This window comes from Boleophthalmus pectinirostris, unplaced genomic scaffold (assembly GCF_026225935.1).
Source record: "Boleophthalmus pectinirostris isolate CB_2022bp ecotype Guang Dong unplaced genomic scaffold, ASM2622593v1 HiC_scaffold_10, whole genome shotgun sequence".
NCBI classification, from domain to species: Eukaryota; Metazoa; Chordata; class Actinopteri; order Gobiiformes; family Gobiidae; genus Boleophthalmus; species Boleophthalmus pectinirostris.
The window spans coordinates 16419335-16433628 of record NW_026570971.1 but is presented as its reverse complement, the minus strand read 5'-3'; the positions used below and the strand labels follow the sequence as shown (position 1 = coordinate 16433628).

The window sequence follows — 14294 nt, the reverse complement described above, 5'->3', positions numbered from 1 at the left end:
AAGTATTTTTATCAAAATTCAGTTCAAGCTAAGAGATACCTTGAACAGCTTGGATACATTTTATAAGAAAAGAGTTGACCAGCTATACTTTATTCTCCTGTTGTTGTATCCCTGCTTGTATAGTTATTCCTAGAGTTGCCTTAGACTGCTTCATACACATTTTTATTTATTTAGTGAGTTTTATTTATTCAGTGAATAAATGCAGAATTAGTGTGAATTGTCAAAACATAGGCATTGTGACAATTATAATTACTTCAAATTAGCAGAAAAGCCAAGCAGGAGTCTTGCCATCCTTCTCCCCTGACCCTGTACACTTTTCACGTTGTTTCAGGTCACTGTGGAGGACCTGTGCTCCCTAGACTTTGTTTCTCCCAAAAACAGCAGCCATCTCCTTGAGGTGCCATACTGTCACACACCAGAGTCCTTACAAACCAGCACCCCAGAACCTCACAACACATCCCAGGAGACTGCAGAGGAGGAAGAGGAAGGAGGAAGCGACTCTTCCAGTTTTCATGTGGAGGAGACAAATATCCTGACAAATGGAGAGATGTCAGAGGAGGAGCCAGAGATGGTGGCGCACAGTAAACACATACTGAGCCAGGCCAGTGTGACGGCTGAGCGCTACATTAACAGCATTTCCAGACAGAGCAGTCTCATCTCAGAGGACATGGGTTCAGTTGCATGTTCCTCACCTTTGACTGATAATGAACCACTTACCAGCTCCTCTGTGTGTTTAGACCTGGAGAAGGACACTCAAGTGTTTACTAGCTCTCCAGAACCACTTCTCTCATCTCACCAACCTGAGCTAAATGACTTCATTACAGAAGAACGTCGTTCCACTCTCTCTAAGCAGGATCGACTCCTCATCCACAAAATTCGAACATATTATGAACATGCCGAGGACCAGGATGTGAACTTCAGCATCAAACGCAGGGAGAGTCTCTCCTACATCCCAGCAGGGCTGGTCCGACAGCTGAGCAAACAGATAAACAGTGCTCCACTGGAGCAGGCTACACCACCTCACAGAAAAGAACTGTCCCGAAACAGACCCGCTTCCTGGTCTGTATTTGATCTTCCTGGATTGGACAAGAATCAAAACACTGAAACAATGTTAACCAATGGCAGTAATGATGTGTTCAAACCCTCATCAGAGATGCTCAAGCTTTGGGAAGAAATGGATTTAAAGGAAGAGGAAGGTGAAGCTCAGCACACTATAGAGAATTCTGAGGATCTCTTATTACAAACCCCTCGTAAGGTCAGTTTAGAAGGTCCAGCGGAAGACATTTCTGAGCCTCATACTACAGCCCATAGCCCTACCCCCAGTGCTTCTTCTCCATCTGTCCTGGAGCAGACTGAACCAGACTCTGAACAGGACCAGGACCATTTCAGTCCACAGCATTTACCCAAGAGCATCAGTTTCCGTACAAGTATGGAAGAGGACCAAATTCTTCAAGATATGGGAAAGGTGAAAAACAAAGTCTTTCAGCTGGCACGTCAATACAGCCAACGCATCAAAAATAATAAGCCAATGAAGTGGCAAAAAACCCAAGACACTGGAACTCAACCTGGCCTGAGAAGCATGCCGGCTGTCCAAGAAGAAAGAGCACAGTTTAGAAAAAATGGTAAAGTAGTATACCAAATCAATTCCAGTGATTTTAACATGTAAAAATCAAATAAATCAAACTTTTGTTGTTTTTCTTGTAGGAAAGCCAAACCTGAGATTGGCTTTGAATGTTGCCACTCAAGCAGTCATCCATGAAGTCAGTTCTCCTAGCCCAGTGCAGACTCCCAGTTCAGGTCTGAGCTCTCACAGCACTCTGGCCTCTCCACAAACCCCTCAGTCAGAGAACTTCCACTGGCCCGATGTTCAGGAGCTGCGCTCCAAATACACACAGGACAATGAGGCCAACTCGTCCAAAGTGTCCCAGACCAGCACACTGGTGCATGCACCACTGGACAGCACCCTGAATAGGAGCAAGAAGAACTCACTGAAGTACAGCAGCTTCTCTGACCTCCATAAAGCCCTGGCAGACTGTCCCAGGTCTAAGTCTGTGCCAGTGCGCCAGGGGGGCAGGTTTGGGATAGAGGACTGGCCCCCACCTAAGGGCCATTCAGTCCTGTGCAGGTGGAGCTCTCTGGACCACATGTTCAGCCCTCACCCCCTACATGAAGTCCAAAACCTACAGCACCCTGTGAGGGGCATGCACACAACCAGCCAGCTGTGTCTGGCCCCCAGAGACTCTGAGAGCCAACCCCATGCCAGTCTGGACTCTGGGGCTGCCCTCAGTTCAGGGAAAACGACTGAAAACAATATTGTGAGAAGTTTACGAGAAAAGTTTCAGAGTTTAAGTACAAGCTCTTAAAACATTGAATCATAGCAGCATAGTTGTTGCAATAAGTTTGAGTGACAATATTTGATTTTCCGCCATGAGGGAAATGTATTATTTAATGATTTGTAAATATGGATAGTAGACTGTGCTGTACAAAGTTATGTAAATCTGTAAATAGCCTCTGTAATGGCAGGATAAGATCCTGTTATTCGGTTCCAAACCATTATTGGCCATTTGCTATAACCACTATAGCAGTACTGCTCTAACCATGTCAAGTGTAAGGCTTTCAGGGGAACACAAAGGGGCCACATCAGATGGAGGGACTGCTGCTTATGTCTGACGCCAAAGAGACTTTATTTTATGTTTGTGGACTTGGAACAATAGGCTTCCACATGCACATTAACATCACTGGAGCTGTGTTTTGTCATTTTACCCAGAACTGCGTATTTATGAAACTGTATATCTGTGGAGCTTTGAGCTTCATGTAAATACTGATCTATCACCTTTTTACTTTTTTTTTTTTTTTTTTTCAGAAAATATATTATTTTAAATAAAACGTGTCATTGCTTTCTGTTACTACAAAAAGTGATGGCATTTTATTGTATTAATCATGTTTTGTGGTAAACACATTTTCATATTTTCAAGACATTTTGCACATGGCTTTTATTGTAGTTTCAGGGTTATGTCTGACTGAAAACTATTTATAAAGCATGAAGTCTGGCTAAAATCATCAATTAAATTACCCCTCAAGTCAAACAAATTATTATTGAATTGTTTTTATTGATTAGCCTTGATCAATTCCTTGCTATCTAATTAGACTATGTGAGTTTGTAGTCCATTTTAGAATAATGTAGCCAACTAAACGAACCCAGACACTTTTCATTCAGTGTTATTGCTTCTTCCAGCCTGTAAAGCTAGACACAACATGTGATCCAGTCCCCGCGCTTCCCTTCAGCTTAACGCTGTTGTAGGTCAGTGAGAGTCCACCGGAAGCCCCGTGTCCTCTTGTCTCCGTGTCCTCCGTGCGGCTTTGACTCTGCTGCCGCACTCACGCGGAGAGTCAGACCGAAACGCACCAGGAGCTGGACGCTTTAACCAGATGCCAACGACATTACAAATCTTTCAATACATTGTTACTTAATATTTCATTAGTATAACGCTCCAGGTACATCATCGTTATTAGTTTTCCATGAAGAATGGGTTGCGCTATTTCAGGTCTGGCGGCAAAATCTGACTTTGGAGAGAGGGGCACGGATGATGCTCCGGCGCAGCTCAGCGACGCACAGATCCAGATGATAAAGGACTCCTGGAAAGTTATCAGAGATGACATCGCTAAAGTTGGGATTATTATGTTTGTCAGGTAAGACATCCTTGACTTTATGGGATATTATATGACGTCCACAATGAACCTATATGGGCTGTGTTCCACTGAAATAATATGTTGAACAAAATGTGTAGTCAGTAACAGTGGGTTAAGGGCGATAGAGGGACATTCTCTGTTCTATGTGCGCTATAGATGCTCATGGAAAATCTGTCAATAGTCCCCAATCAACTGTTATTATGCTCCACATATTGCCACTATCAATGACAAAAAGCAGAACAGTCACTCACAGACATGGCGCCACATTTGTCAGACTGTAAGATCATTATTTATTTATTTGAGTACTGAAATTATTAACTGTGGGGAAAATGTGTGAGAAAACGGTGGGATGCCAGGTCATGCCATGCACACCTCATTTATCTTTAAAAGAGACCAATTAGCCTCCTCTGAAAGGATATGGGCAGATAAAAATGCATTATTTATTATTATTACAACAGGTTTATTAGCTTGTTTGTATTTGATGTATCAGGGTCTGTGACTCATTAACTGAAGGGCTTTTAGAACTGGCTTGTAGTTTTATAGACTTAAAGACTTAGCCTATTGCTTATGAAAAATTGGCCAGTGGTTAACCTGGTGAAATGTAAACATTACCCCTTATGTCACGAAAGGAGAAACACACATAATAAACACGCTGTTTATCAGCTTGTTGTAGAGCTGTAAGGGTCAGCCCCGCTGGCCCCAGGTCCATGGAGCCACTGTGACAGCAACACATTATGTGACCTTTTCAGGCAGTAAGTGCACATCCAGCTCTACTGCCCCTCACATCTTTTGAACCCTGGAGCAAACCACTGTTGGCTGGAAGCAGATACCACTCCTCCCCCATCATCACTTCTGATCACATCTTAACCACTTACATCATTATTGCTGCAGGTTAAATGCCATAAGAAATGCACGCAAACTAATCATGATCATAAATGACACAAATACAGTCTCATATGGGCTAAAAAAAAAACACATCTGAAATATTCAACCATGAAATATTGGTAACAAATATCTATAGGTCATAGTCTTTCTCTGGGAAGACTTAGAGCACTGAAGAGTTTGACCTTAGCGTGTTTGTCAGGAAACACACAGCCTGTAGTAGGTCAGGGCCACCCACGGGCCCCCAGGCTCAAAGAACTGCTCCCACTGTGTGATTGAACAATAATTATATCACTAACACCAGAAAAGGGTTACATGCTAGCTGCTACATAAACAAATGCAAAGAGCAGATTCAGTGGCATAGGTTTTAAAGAGCATGAGAGCATTAACTGATTTGTAGGTCTGACTTTAAAATTGAAAATTTATTTTTAAAAGTGATGCCACAAGAAGTCACATTTACCATCACTTTTTCTCCTATTCATTCTTAGAATCTCCCTATCCTCAACATATCCAGCTGTCCCTTCTGACATATAACAGTGCTTATCCACCAACAATATTTTTTCTGTTGTCAAAGAGTTTTACTATCATGTACAGATAAAAGTATCATGTACAAGAAGTAATCATAGTTCAGTTGGTGTGAGAATCCCAATTCCCAATACGCCATGATTACAAAGTGACCGAAAGAGCAGAAGTGTAAAAAACTGTTAAGTGAATGGCTTTGGCTGATTTGAGGACACTAAATTTGAGGAATCTGAATTCAAAGCAGAGATCTTCTCATTCACTTTGATCCATACATTTTCTTCCGTTTATTTGGGGCCAGGTTGTGGGGCAGCAATCTAAGCCGGCACTCCTAGACTTCCCTCACCCTAGACACTTCCTCCAGCTCCTCTGAGCCGAGAGACTAGTCCCTCGAGTCTGGATCTTTCCTGGGATGTCTTTCTGGTGGGATACACTGCTCTCCAGGGAGGCGTCCATGCAGAATCTGGAGCAGATGCCCAAGCCATTTTAATGTGGAGCAGCGGCTCTACTGCGAGCATCTCCCATGTGATTGAGCTTCTCACCATATCTCTAAGGGAGCGCCCAACCATCCCACAGAGAAAATTCATTCAACTACTTGTATCCACGATCTTGTTCTTTCGGTCATTGCCCAAAGCTCATGACCATAGGTGAGGGTAGAAACATAGACTGACCGGTAAATCTCCAATACAGTCCAATAGAGCCACCGGGTCACTGGAGACACTGCCCCGATCTGCCCGTCAATCCCACGGTCCCTCTCTCACTGAATAAGACCCCATGTTCAGTTTCAACCACTGTAACCATACCTGCTTTTGAAAGAGACACTTCACTCACATTGCCTAATATGAATTTGGTGTATGAGTGTTTGTGGTGGTTAGAGGGTTTGGTGGCCCAGATTGACAGCCTCACTTACGGCAGTCTGTCCCAGGGCAACTGTGGCTACACTATAGCTTATCACCGCTGAATAGAGTGAATGAATAATGCGCTGTAAAGCGCACTGGGTGTCTTGAAAGGCATTATATAAATCCAATGAAAAAACAAGAATAAAAGGATCCATATAACTGTGATATTTCACTGACCCATTGTGTCGTCTTTGACAAAATTTTAAAATTGTCAAGTACCATTTGGTTCACCACAGTTTGAGAATGACTATGAAAAATGCATTGCCCGATGTTTGGAAATTTGTCCATGAAAGTTTTAGATTATGTTTTTGGAATATTATTACTTCTGTCAACAGATTGTTTGAGACCCATCCCGAGTGCAAGGATGTCTTTTTCCTCTTCCGTGATGTGGAGGATCTGGAGAGACTCAGGACTAGCCGGGAACTCCGAGCTCATGGGCTAAGGTAACACACAGACCCACAAAGCCTCAAATATTTGATATTATTTTCCATGTAAGTTGGTACAGGGCCTGCCACCTGCCTCTGTCGAAATGGCTTTCATCTGAAATGTTACAAGGCCAAGTTACAGATCAGATCTGTGAAGATGAGACCCTCCTCATTATAGGAACACATGTAAGTTAAGGTATTATTAGCAATAAAAAAATCCACGGAGACTGGTCAGTGGCGGACTTCCACTAGAATACTTAAATAGTTCACCTTTCAACTTTCTAAAACATGTCATTTTTAGTGTTTTCTCTGATCAACAAAAGCGATCCCCAGGTCTTGCTTTTCAGTGCATCCAGTGTGGTTTGTTTATTTGGGTACCTATTAGCTGTTGCCGTGGAAACAATCTACTCTTCCTGGAGTCTTTTATATTCAAGGAAAAGAGGTATTCAGTAGTCTATCGCTGTACTAGGAATCATCAGCACTGTCACAATACAGTGTTGGAGAATGGCATGCGTTGTCAAAATGTGCAGTCACTTCTGAAAAGCTCCACTCTGCATAAAGCAATGGAGCATTTGTTTTGATTACTGAGAATTAAAGCTTATTGTGTCATACATCATAGCAGTGCACTATGCGCGAACATAATAACCAGGATGTCAATGTTATTCACAGACAGTGCATTATCCACAAGCACTCTCCAGTCTGCTGTGTCCCGCTGCACCCATTGCTCTCAACATAAGGCCAAAACAACCAATTACCGCCTGAGGACCTAAAGGTGCAGAGGCTGCCTGGCACAGCGCACCAAAATGTGTCACCCAGCCAGCATGGTCCTGCTGTGAGAGCAGTGATAAGGCCAAATGGCTCTTCAGAGGCACCCCGGGGACATCAGGACAAATGTCCACAGAGCTGGTACAGACCGGGCAGATGCACTGAAGCAAGTCTACTCATTTTTAAAACAGTTCAAAAAGTACAGATGACAACAGCAAGGATATACTGTGGGTTTTATGTGTGGTTATGAGGATGGTACTTAGATTATGGCTACATTTTTGAATAACTGACAATTAAGTGTCGTTATTTTCAAAAAATAAAATGCCACTGGTAAAGCTGCAGTAACTTAAATCAACACTGCATAACATTCTAGGGCTAGAGAGTAAAGTGCATTTTTAAGTGAAATAAAAAGTTCATGAAAAAATTTAAAATCATAAAACCCAAGTGGTCTGGAAAAGCATTCACTTTGTCTTTGCAGGAAACATAATACAGTACAATACAAAACAAAAACAAAAAAAGAAAGAAAGAAATTTGAAAATGATATTTAGTATGCATAGAATGTAATTTACTTTGTTATATGTAAATACCTGTAAAGAATGAATGATGATGATGATAATGAATGTACATTTTTGAAACTATGTAATGAAAAGGGGTGGGTTAATGTAAGATTTTCTTCTTCCCACTTCTTCTCGAGAAGTGTGCTTTTCTGTTGTTAACAATGTATATGTAGTATGTATGATTATTGTTTCAGGCTTGGCACAAACCCTGAATAAAAACAAATCAATCAATCAATAGTACACACGCAAAATATCATGACCACTTGTTTAAGTCCCTCACACAACAAATCACCAAACTTGTCTGTATAACGTTTTCATCAGCATATACATGGGCATGTCAGACAGTCATTAGATCAGTTAACTGAGATCGATAACTGGCTGTTCATCCTGTTTAATTTCTCTATCTGCCAGAGTCATGTCTTTTATTGAGAAGAGTGTGGCTAGACTGGACCACCTGGAACGGCTGGATGCTCTGGCTATTGAACTAGGGAAAAGCCATTATCATTACCACGCACCACCCAAATATTACAATGTAAGTGGCCTATTTCAAGGATTCTAATGGTTTTATTATTCTCTAAAACGTATTATGGACACAAGAAGAACCAAAAAATCAGTTATAAATGTCAGAAAACCTACTCCTATGGATAGAATTCTAATAAAAAGACATTATGACATATCTTGTTTGTTTTATAGTATGTAGGAGCAGAATTCATCTGTGCAGTGCAGCCTATTTTGAAGGACAGGTGGACATCAGAGTTGGAGGAAGCATGGAAGGTATGCAATTTATAAAGAATGTTTAAAGTGTGTTATTACCTTGCAAACACTGTGCAGTACAAAATTATTTTCTGATCAAATTCACCAAGGTATTATGTCTGTTCTGGTTGGAAATCGATTTGGAAAAACAATGAAAAATAAATTAGATTTTGGTCTGGGGGAACTGGATATTAGGGAATAGCTGTCAGTCCATCTTGAACCCATAGTTACAGTAGAAGTAAAAATTAAGTGTATTTTTTGAGTTGTTTTTTTTTATGCGTTTAAGACAATGTTCCAATACGTCACGGGTCTCATGAAAAAAGGATATCAAGAAGAAAGCACCAGACAGCATCAGCTCTCCCTCTCTCCCAAAGACAGACCGGAAAAAAGAAGTACGGCACTATGAGTCGCCTCTACTGTGTTTAAATGTACAAAAACGTGCATTTGTTTTCTATATTATTCTCACTGTTTACTCTATTAGCAGTATAGATGTACACACTGAAAGACTTTGACAGAGCACTTTTATTCATGAACATAATTCTATCTCCAGACTTTACATGTAAAATCAAACTCTGCAGCCTTGTGAAAAATGTACAATTTATTTACAATAGTGTATGGTCTGTACTCAAAAACATGCTTTTCTGTAATCTAAAAAATATTGTTTTCATTTTTGATAACTGATTTCACATAAATATTCAAGCTGAAAGAAGCCTCATGGGGAGATTATGTTGCCATTTTATATTTTGTAGTTTTACATTTTTAGTAGCATCTATCGTAAAAAATAAGGTCTTATGTGATTGATCTATATTAATAAAATAAAGATGTACAGTAAAAATGAGTTTGCGTCCACATTCCTTCCTTATACATCATTGCTTAAAAAAAAAAAAAAAAACTTAAGACAAATAACTTCCAAAATAAGCCATCTGCAACGTTACATAAATAGGGGACTAAACTATTAAATACCAAAGAAGCCATTTCATCCTCTGGAATATTTAACACACCGACTTAATTGGTGGTCAGTTTTCAAAGAAGGAAAAAATAAAAAAAACTTCAAAATGGTCGACTTGCTTCTTCAGATCTGAAAAATAACGGATGGCACTGTAGAGTCCATGACAGGTGAATCATGCAGCCACGGGTTGAAAAGTATTGTACGTCCAGTCCTAAACCGTGGACAATTCCCTCAGACAGGACATACATGCCAGCTCAGGAACCCCTAAGGTTATCAGAGTTCAGCAGTCATTGTGTAGCTTTTGTTTTCTTGCTTTTGCTTTTCTTATCTTTCTTCTTAAGTCCGTCCATGTGAGCTCTAAGCAGGTTAGAGTAGGCCTGGAAGGAAACAGTTATCACTAAGACAATTGCCAAATCAAATCATACACAAACAAAATAGACAGGCTATACTGTGCTGATCTAGACTTGAAATTCAGACAAAATCAAACTTACCATCTGAAACTTGATTACTTCTTTGGTGCTGACCTAAAGGCAGAAGTAACAATCAGAATCATATACCACAAATATATCTCATATGTATAACAGCAGGAAACAGGAAAACTCACCACTGTACTAATTTTCTTCTTTCCATCTGATGCTCTGATGAGACATTTATTGTCTGCGGGTTCAAATGATTCTGAATGGCCCTTTCTAGGAACAGGTTTTGTCCTACCATCATCTGAAAAATATACATAGAGTTTAGTTCCTGTAAAATAGGGCTGGGCGATACAGTCATATTGATCCATCACAACTTTTTATTTGATTTGATTATGTCTTCAAACAAACAAAAAAATATTATTAATTTCCTAATTTATTTTACTTTTAATAATTTCCATTTAACAAATAAAGACTGTAAAAATTAAGAAAAACTGCTTCCTCCAAAGTCTGAATTCAGCTCCAAACATGCCTTTACAGACAGAGGATTGACTGTGAATCTCTAGATTAAAATGACCCAAGGTGATCATTTCACAATTAGTAATAACTGAATCTCTATCTGGATTAAAGGTTCAGTCAGTTGCACAGCCTTACCATGTGCTCATTTATTGACAGCCGGCTTATTGTCTTATTATTTCACATCTGGGATTATTGTCATCTGTGAAACTGTACTTACATTTCTTTAGTGTGATGACAACACTACCAGATGATCTACATTTCTGGAATAGGCGTGTGAGCTCTGTAAGAAACTGTCAAAAAAAAAGTGTTAAATAAACACAAAATCCATGTCAGAACTGAGAAAAGTGCATAAAACAGCATATGTGCCATGTATAAATTGATGTTGCAATAATCTTCAGTTGTCCAAAGAAATAAGAGAATATAAACATCAACAACATGGACACAGTAAAAATGTAGGCAAGATCTTTATTCATTACAATATTTAAAGATGTTGGTTTTAATCTGCATTAAATCGACGAGTGATCATCTCAGCAATGATTTGGGCAATCGCATGCTAGCCTGCTCGTGACTAGCCTGTGAAGAGATTACATTAAAATACAGCCACATACTAAGTGAAAACTGTATTATAGAATATATATTGTCAAAGGATTTGATTAAAGTGTCCTTACCGAATCATTTTCCAGGAGCACCATGTTTAAAAGGTGATGAAGCGTTAGCTCAGAAGCCGAAAGCTAACTCATATGAGCCTCATATGAAGCACACGTACTACAACCGGAGCTCCGCCCTGTTACGATTTACTGACATGGCGCCACCTACCGCCGAGGAGGAGTCACTGTCTTAAATGGAAAATCAATGTGGGAGGAAGGATACTTAAATTGTATTATTTGATTAAATTGAATTTGCTTGAACAATAAAAGTGGTACTACATAGATTCCACTGACACAAAAGTGATGTTACATACATTTGCCTCTGCATATATCAAGGCTTACTTTATTACACATTATATACATTAAAAATATGTACTTTAAAATCATCTACATGTGTTGATTTAACTTCAGTGAAGAGAGCATTTTGTCTTTCGAAACAGAAATGATTATCAACAAGTTGAAGAAACAATTCAGAATAGCATGTTATTTCACTAGAGCACAGTCAGGATGGTGACCGAGTTCATCTAAGTACACAGCAAACTGTGAGTTCCAGTCTCTTTCAAAGACAACACTGAGCTGGCTCTGAATAGACTTCTTCCATATCAAGTGAGGAGCATGCTGGGAAATCACTAGGCCCACTCCACCTGTGGTGGTAAAGTAATCCCCAGACCAGTTGGATGTGCCTACAGCAAAAAAAAGTTTTCCATTAATAATTGACTTAAGACATGCAATGTCTTTGAAAAACTTACCAATATAAGCTACTTTATCAGTCACCATATATTTGTTGTGGTTCACTCTAGAATATGGTATATCAGTCTGGTTTCCAACAGGCACAATGAAAAGTTTCTGCAAAAAGAAAGATGTAGTTAGTTAAGACCTTATATTGTTCTAATCTAAATTTATAGGATGCATTGTCAGAACATACTATTTTGATGCTAATGTGGGATATATTACTGTCAAGAGCAGCTAGAGACTGTAGGAAGGGTAAGACGCTTGGATTGGACTCTCTCCCACAGCTGATCAGCATCCGGATCTTTACTTTTCTATCAAATGCTGCAGCTCTAATGGCATCATCAAGGACTGACCAGTATCTGTTGAACCACACATGTTAAAGTAGCTGCAAAAGACATGACAGTGTAAAACTGTTAGTGTGGCTTACCTCTGGGGCTTTTCAAATTGAATCAGTGGGAGGTACTCCATGACAGCCACATCAACATAATGTTGAGCCTCAGAGATACTGGTCAAAATAGCATCTAAGTCTAGAGTTCTGGACAGAGGACAGAAGAGGGGCGGCGAACCCTTCACAAAAACAGAACAGAAACTTAAGAAGTTGTCTCTTTCATTTCTAAGAAAACTAGACAGAAACTTTAGGAACTCACGGATATGTATATCTGGCTTGTTATATTCTCTTCTTTCACCAGCAGAGGGTGTAATTTGGTAATGTTTGTGTCATACTTTGAGGGCCAGGGATCAGGTAAGGTGCTGTTTGGAAGGCCCATTTCCCAATAAGAGTTGAAAATCTTCTCTAGGTCTATGGCTAATTCCGAACAGTTGTGGATCACCACACCTAGTTCCTTTACCTAGAGAAAAATACAAAAAACTTGTTATAATCCTCAATACAGAAAAGAATATAGATGGCAGATGTTTCACTGTTACTTGTGTGAGAGCCCTCCAGTCCATGTTGGGACTTCCAATAAAGAGATGTTTTCTGTCAACAATCCAGAACTTAGAGTGGAGGACACCATCTGTGAGACGACCAAAGTCCACCTCCCTCACTTGGACTCCTGAACGAAAGAAGAGTTTATTTTCAAGAGAATATATAAGCACAATACATATAATTACAAGGCCCTTACAGACCTTTTTGTTGGAGGACCTTCAAATCTGTGGAATTTGTATGCACAGATGGATTACTTATTAACACTCGGACAGAAACATTTCTTGCAGGCAGAGATTCAAGTCCTGTCAGAATGCGAGTCCCCTGTCAAGAACAGCAGCATATTATAACATGTTAAGGTATCACTTTATAATAATTACGCTGTACCTTAATTAGCCTTAATAAAGCATAAACAAAGGCTTAATTCATACTTTGTTTATTCATAACTACTTAGGAGTTAGAAGTTAAGGATAAGGTAGTTACTAAGTAGTTACTAAGCCTTAATCAATCTTAATAAACACTGTTCATTGTGAAGTTAATGCTTTACTGAGGCAATTAGAGTGTGGTTCCAAAATGATCTCTGATTATGAATTAATTATTATTATTGTTCTATATTTGGGCTCTCACAGGGATTGCAGAAGAGGAGTTCACGCTGATATCGGCTCCAGTCAGAGTCCAGTAGAAGGACACCACATCTAGTTGTTCAGTTGCCATGGCGATGAGATCTTCCCATACAGTTTCCAATGGCCGCCCAAATGTGGCATTGTCATTGTATTTCATATACACAGGGATACTTTCCACAAGGGTCATGCTAACAAATGTCAAATAGTAACACAAAACAATGCAGAAGTTTCGAGGGCAGAAGTTATTAATTCAGTTATGAGGAAGTTGAATGTAAACATGCAAAACGTAAATAAACAGTATGAACAGACTGGGTTTAGGTCAAAGGTTTGAGAATGATCAACTACCTGCAGCTCCCAACAGAAGGCTCCAGTGGAAATATCTTTTCCCCGTCAATTTTGTCAGAACTGGATGGTCTCTCTAAAATAGCAATGGCGAGTATGATGCCCAGAACAGTGAGGCAGGCCATAACTACAGCCAGGATCACACAGCTGGTCGGCTTCTACAGAAAGCATGAATAGAATTAAAATATCAATAATAAAAATACATTAATCTTATATAAAGCTTTTTTGGATACTTTTAGATACAAAGACACTTTACAACAGGAAAAGACAGAGAGAAAAGAACAATACTAACTTGTGGAAATCAAAAGAAAAGCAAATTTGAATAGGTGAGCTTTTAGCAGTGATCTGAAGCTCTGTAATGATTCCAAGTTCCAATTATTAATGATAAATAACTAATCATTGTACAGTGCGTTTTACATGACTGACCTTTGAGGAGACATTCTCATCATGGAGGTGTTTATAAGCTGTGGCAGGCATTTTCATTCGGTACTCTACACTTATAGAACAAAATGGTGCATAAAGAGCATGTGTATTTTGAGTTAATCAATTAAAAGTAACTTACACAAAGTATTTTCCAAAACAAAGGTGATGTGAAGCTGTCTGGTCAGGGCTCCGTCTATAAGTGACTCATATTAAAGTTGCCAGGAGTTAAGTTCC

At 39.6% G+C, this 14294-nt stretch overlaps 4 protein-coding genes across 8 annotated transcripts in view; 2 read left to right on the top strand and 2 right to left on the bottom strand.

The window, feature by feature from the left end:
- The window catches only part of LOC110155307 (pleckstrin homology domain-containing family G member 3), a 30107-nt gene extending 27221 nt beyond the window's left edge, over positions 1 to 2886 (top strand). The window contains exons 17-18 of the mRNA XM_055157870.1: positions 332 to 1622; positions 1705 to 2886. Of these exons, the coding sequence (XP_055013845.1) occupies positions 332 to 1622; positions 1705 to 2363 (1950 nt within the window). The 3' untranslated portion in view covers positions 2364 to 2886. The remainder of the gene's footprint in view (positions 1 to 331; positions 1623 to 1704) is intronic.
- Positions 2887 to 3290: 404 nt separating this feature from the next.
- On the top strand, positions 3291 to 8905 carry xgb (x globin). The gene is made up of 5 exons (XM_020919404.2): positions 3291 to 3690; positions 6326 to 6433; positions 8149 to 8269; positions 8431 to 8511; positions 8777 to 8905. Exons 1-5 carry the CDS (start codon positions 3527 to 3529, stop codon positions 8894 to 8896), a joined length of 594 nt encoding a protein of 197 aa, XP_020775063.1. The 5' UTR covers positions 3291 to 3526; the 3' UTR covers positions 8897 to 8905.
- An 89-nt stretch (positions 8906 to 8994) lies between these two features.
- srp14 (signal recognition particle 14) lies at positions 8995 to 11190 on the bottom strand. The gene is made up of 5 exons (XM_020919405.2): positions 11040 to 11190; positions 10589 to 10661; positions 10044 to 10156; positions 9931 to 9963; positions 8995 to 9816 (listed from the first exon to the last, which is right to left on the bottom strand). Exons 1-5 carry the CDS (start codon positions 11061 to 11063, stop codon positions 9727 to 9729), a joined length of 333 nt encoding a protein of 110 aa, XP_020775064.1. The 5' UTR covers positions 11064 to 11190; the 3' UTR covers positions 8995 to 9726.
- A 129-nt stretch (positions 11191 to 11319) lies between these two features.
- Positions 11320 to 14285, bottom strand: LOC110155308 (5'-3' exonuclease PLD4). 5 transcript variants are annotated; one of them, XM_020919401.2, is made up of 11 exons: positions 14200 to 14285; positions 14064 to 14133; positions 13641 to 13795; positions 13300 to 13483; positions 12876 to 12996; positions 12675 to 12802; positions 12398 to 12598; positions 12178 to 12317; positions 11944 to 12109; positions 11768 to 11864; positions 11320 to 11701 (listed from the first exon to the last, which is right to left on the bottom strand). In XM_020919401.2, exons 2-11 carry the CDS (start codon positions 14118 to 14120, stop codon positions 11502 to 11504), a joined length of 1449 nt encoding a protein of 482 aa, XP_020775060.1. In that variant the 5' UTR covers positions 14121 to 14133; positions 14200 to 14285; the 3' UTR covers positions 11320 to 11501. The 5 variants fall into 5 exon arrangements, with proteins under 5 accessions (XP_020775060.1, XP_055016473.1, XP_020775061.1 ...); XM_055160498.1 differs by having other exon boundaries at positions 13641 to 13792; XM_020919402.2 differs by having other exon boundaries at positions 14064 to 14128; positions 14200 to 14275.
- Positions 14286 to 14294: the final 9 nt, after the last annotated feature.

What these genes read in the sequence shown, in the direction of transcription:
- xgb (XM_020919404.2), top strand. Translation starts at nt 3,527, where the DNA reads ATGGGTTGCGCTATTTCAGGTCTGGCGGCAAAATCTGACTTTGGAGAG. An exon ending in GGGATTATTATGTTTGTCAG is followed by an intron (nt 3,691 to 6,325) that starts GTAAGACATCCT and finishes TTCTGTCAACAG; the next exon opens with ATTGTTTGAGACCCATCCCG. An exon ending in CACCACCCAAATATTACAAT is followed by an intron (nt 8,270 to 8,430) that starts GTAAGTGGCCTA and finishes TTTGTTTTATAG; the next exon opens with TATGTAGGAGCAGAATTCAT.
- srp14 (XM_020919405.2), bottom strand. Translation starts at nt 11,063, where the DNA reads ATGGTGCTCCTGGAAAATGATTCG. An exon ending in TGCTCCTGGAAAATGATTCG is followed by an intron (nt 10,662 to 11,039) that starts GTAAGGACACTT and finishes TTTTTTTGACAG; the next exon opens with TTTCTTACAGAGCTCACACG. An exon ending in AGAAGAAAATTAGTACAGTG is followed by an intron (nt 9,964 to 10,043) that starts GTGAGTTTTCCT and finishes TTCTGCCTTTAG; the next exon opens with GTCAGCACCAAAGAAGTAAT.
- LOC110155308 (XM_020919401.2), bottom strand. Translation starts at nt 14,120, where the DNA reads ATGAAAATGCCTGCCACAGCTTATAAACACCTCCATGATGAGAATGTC. An exon ending in ATGAGAATGTCTCCTCAAAG is followed by an intron (nt 13,796 to 14,063) that starts GTCAGTCATGTA and finishes TGCTTTCTGTAG; the next exon opens with AAGCCGACCAGCTGTGTGAT. An exon ending in CCCACATTAGCATCAAAATA is followed by an intron (nt 11,865 to 11,943) that starts GTATGTTCTGAC and finishes TTCTTTTTGCAG; the next exon opens with AAACTTTTCATTGTGCCTGT.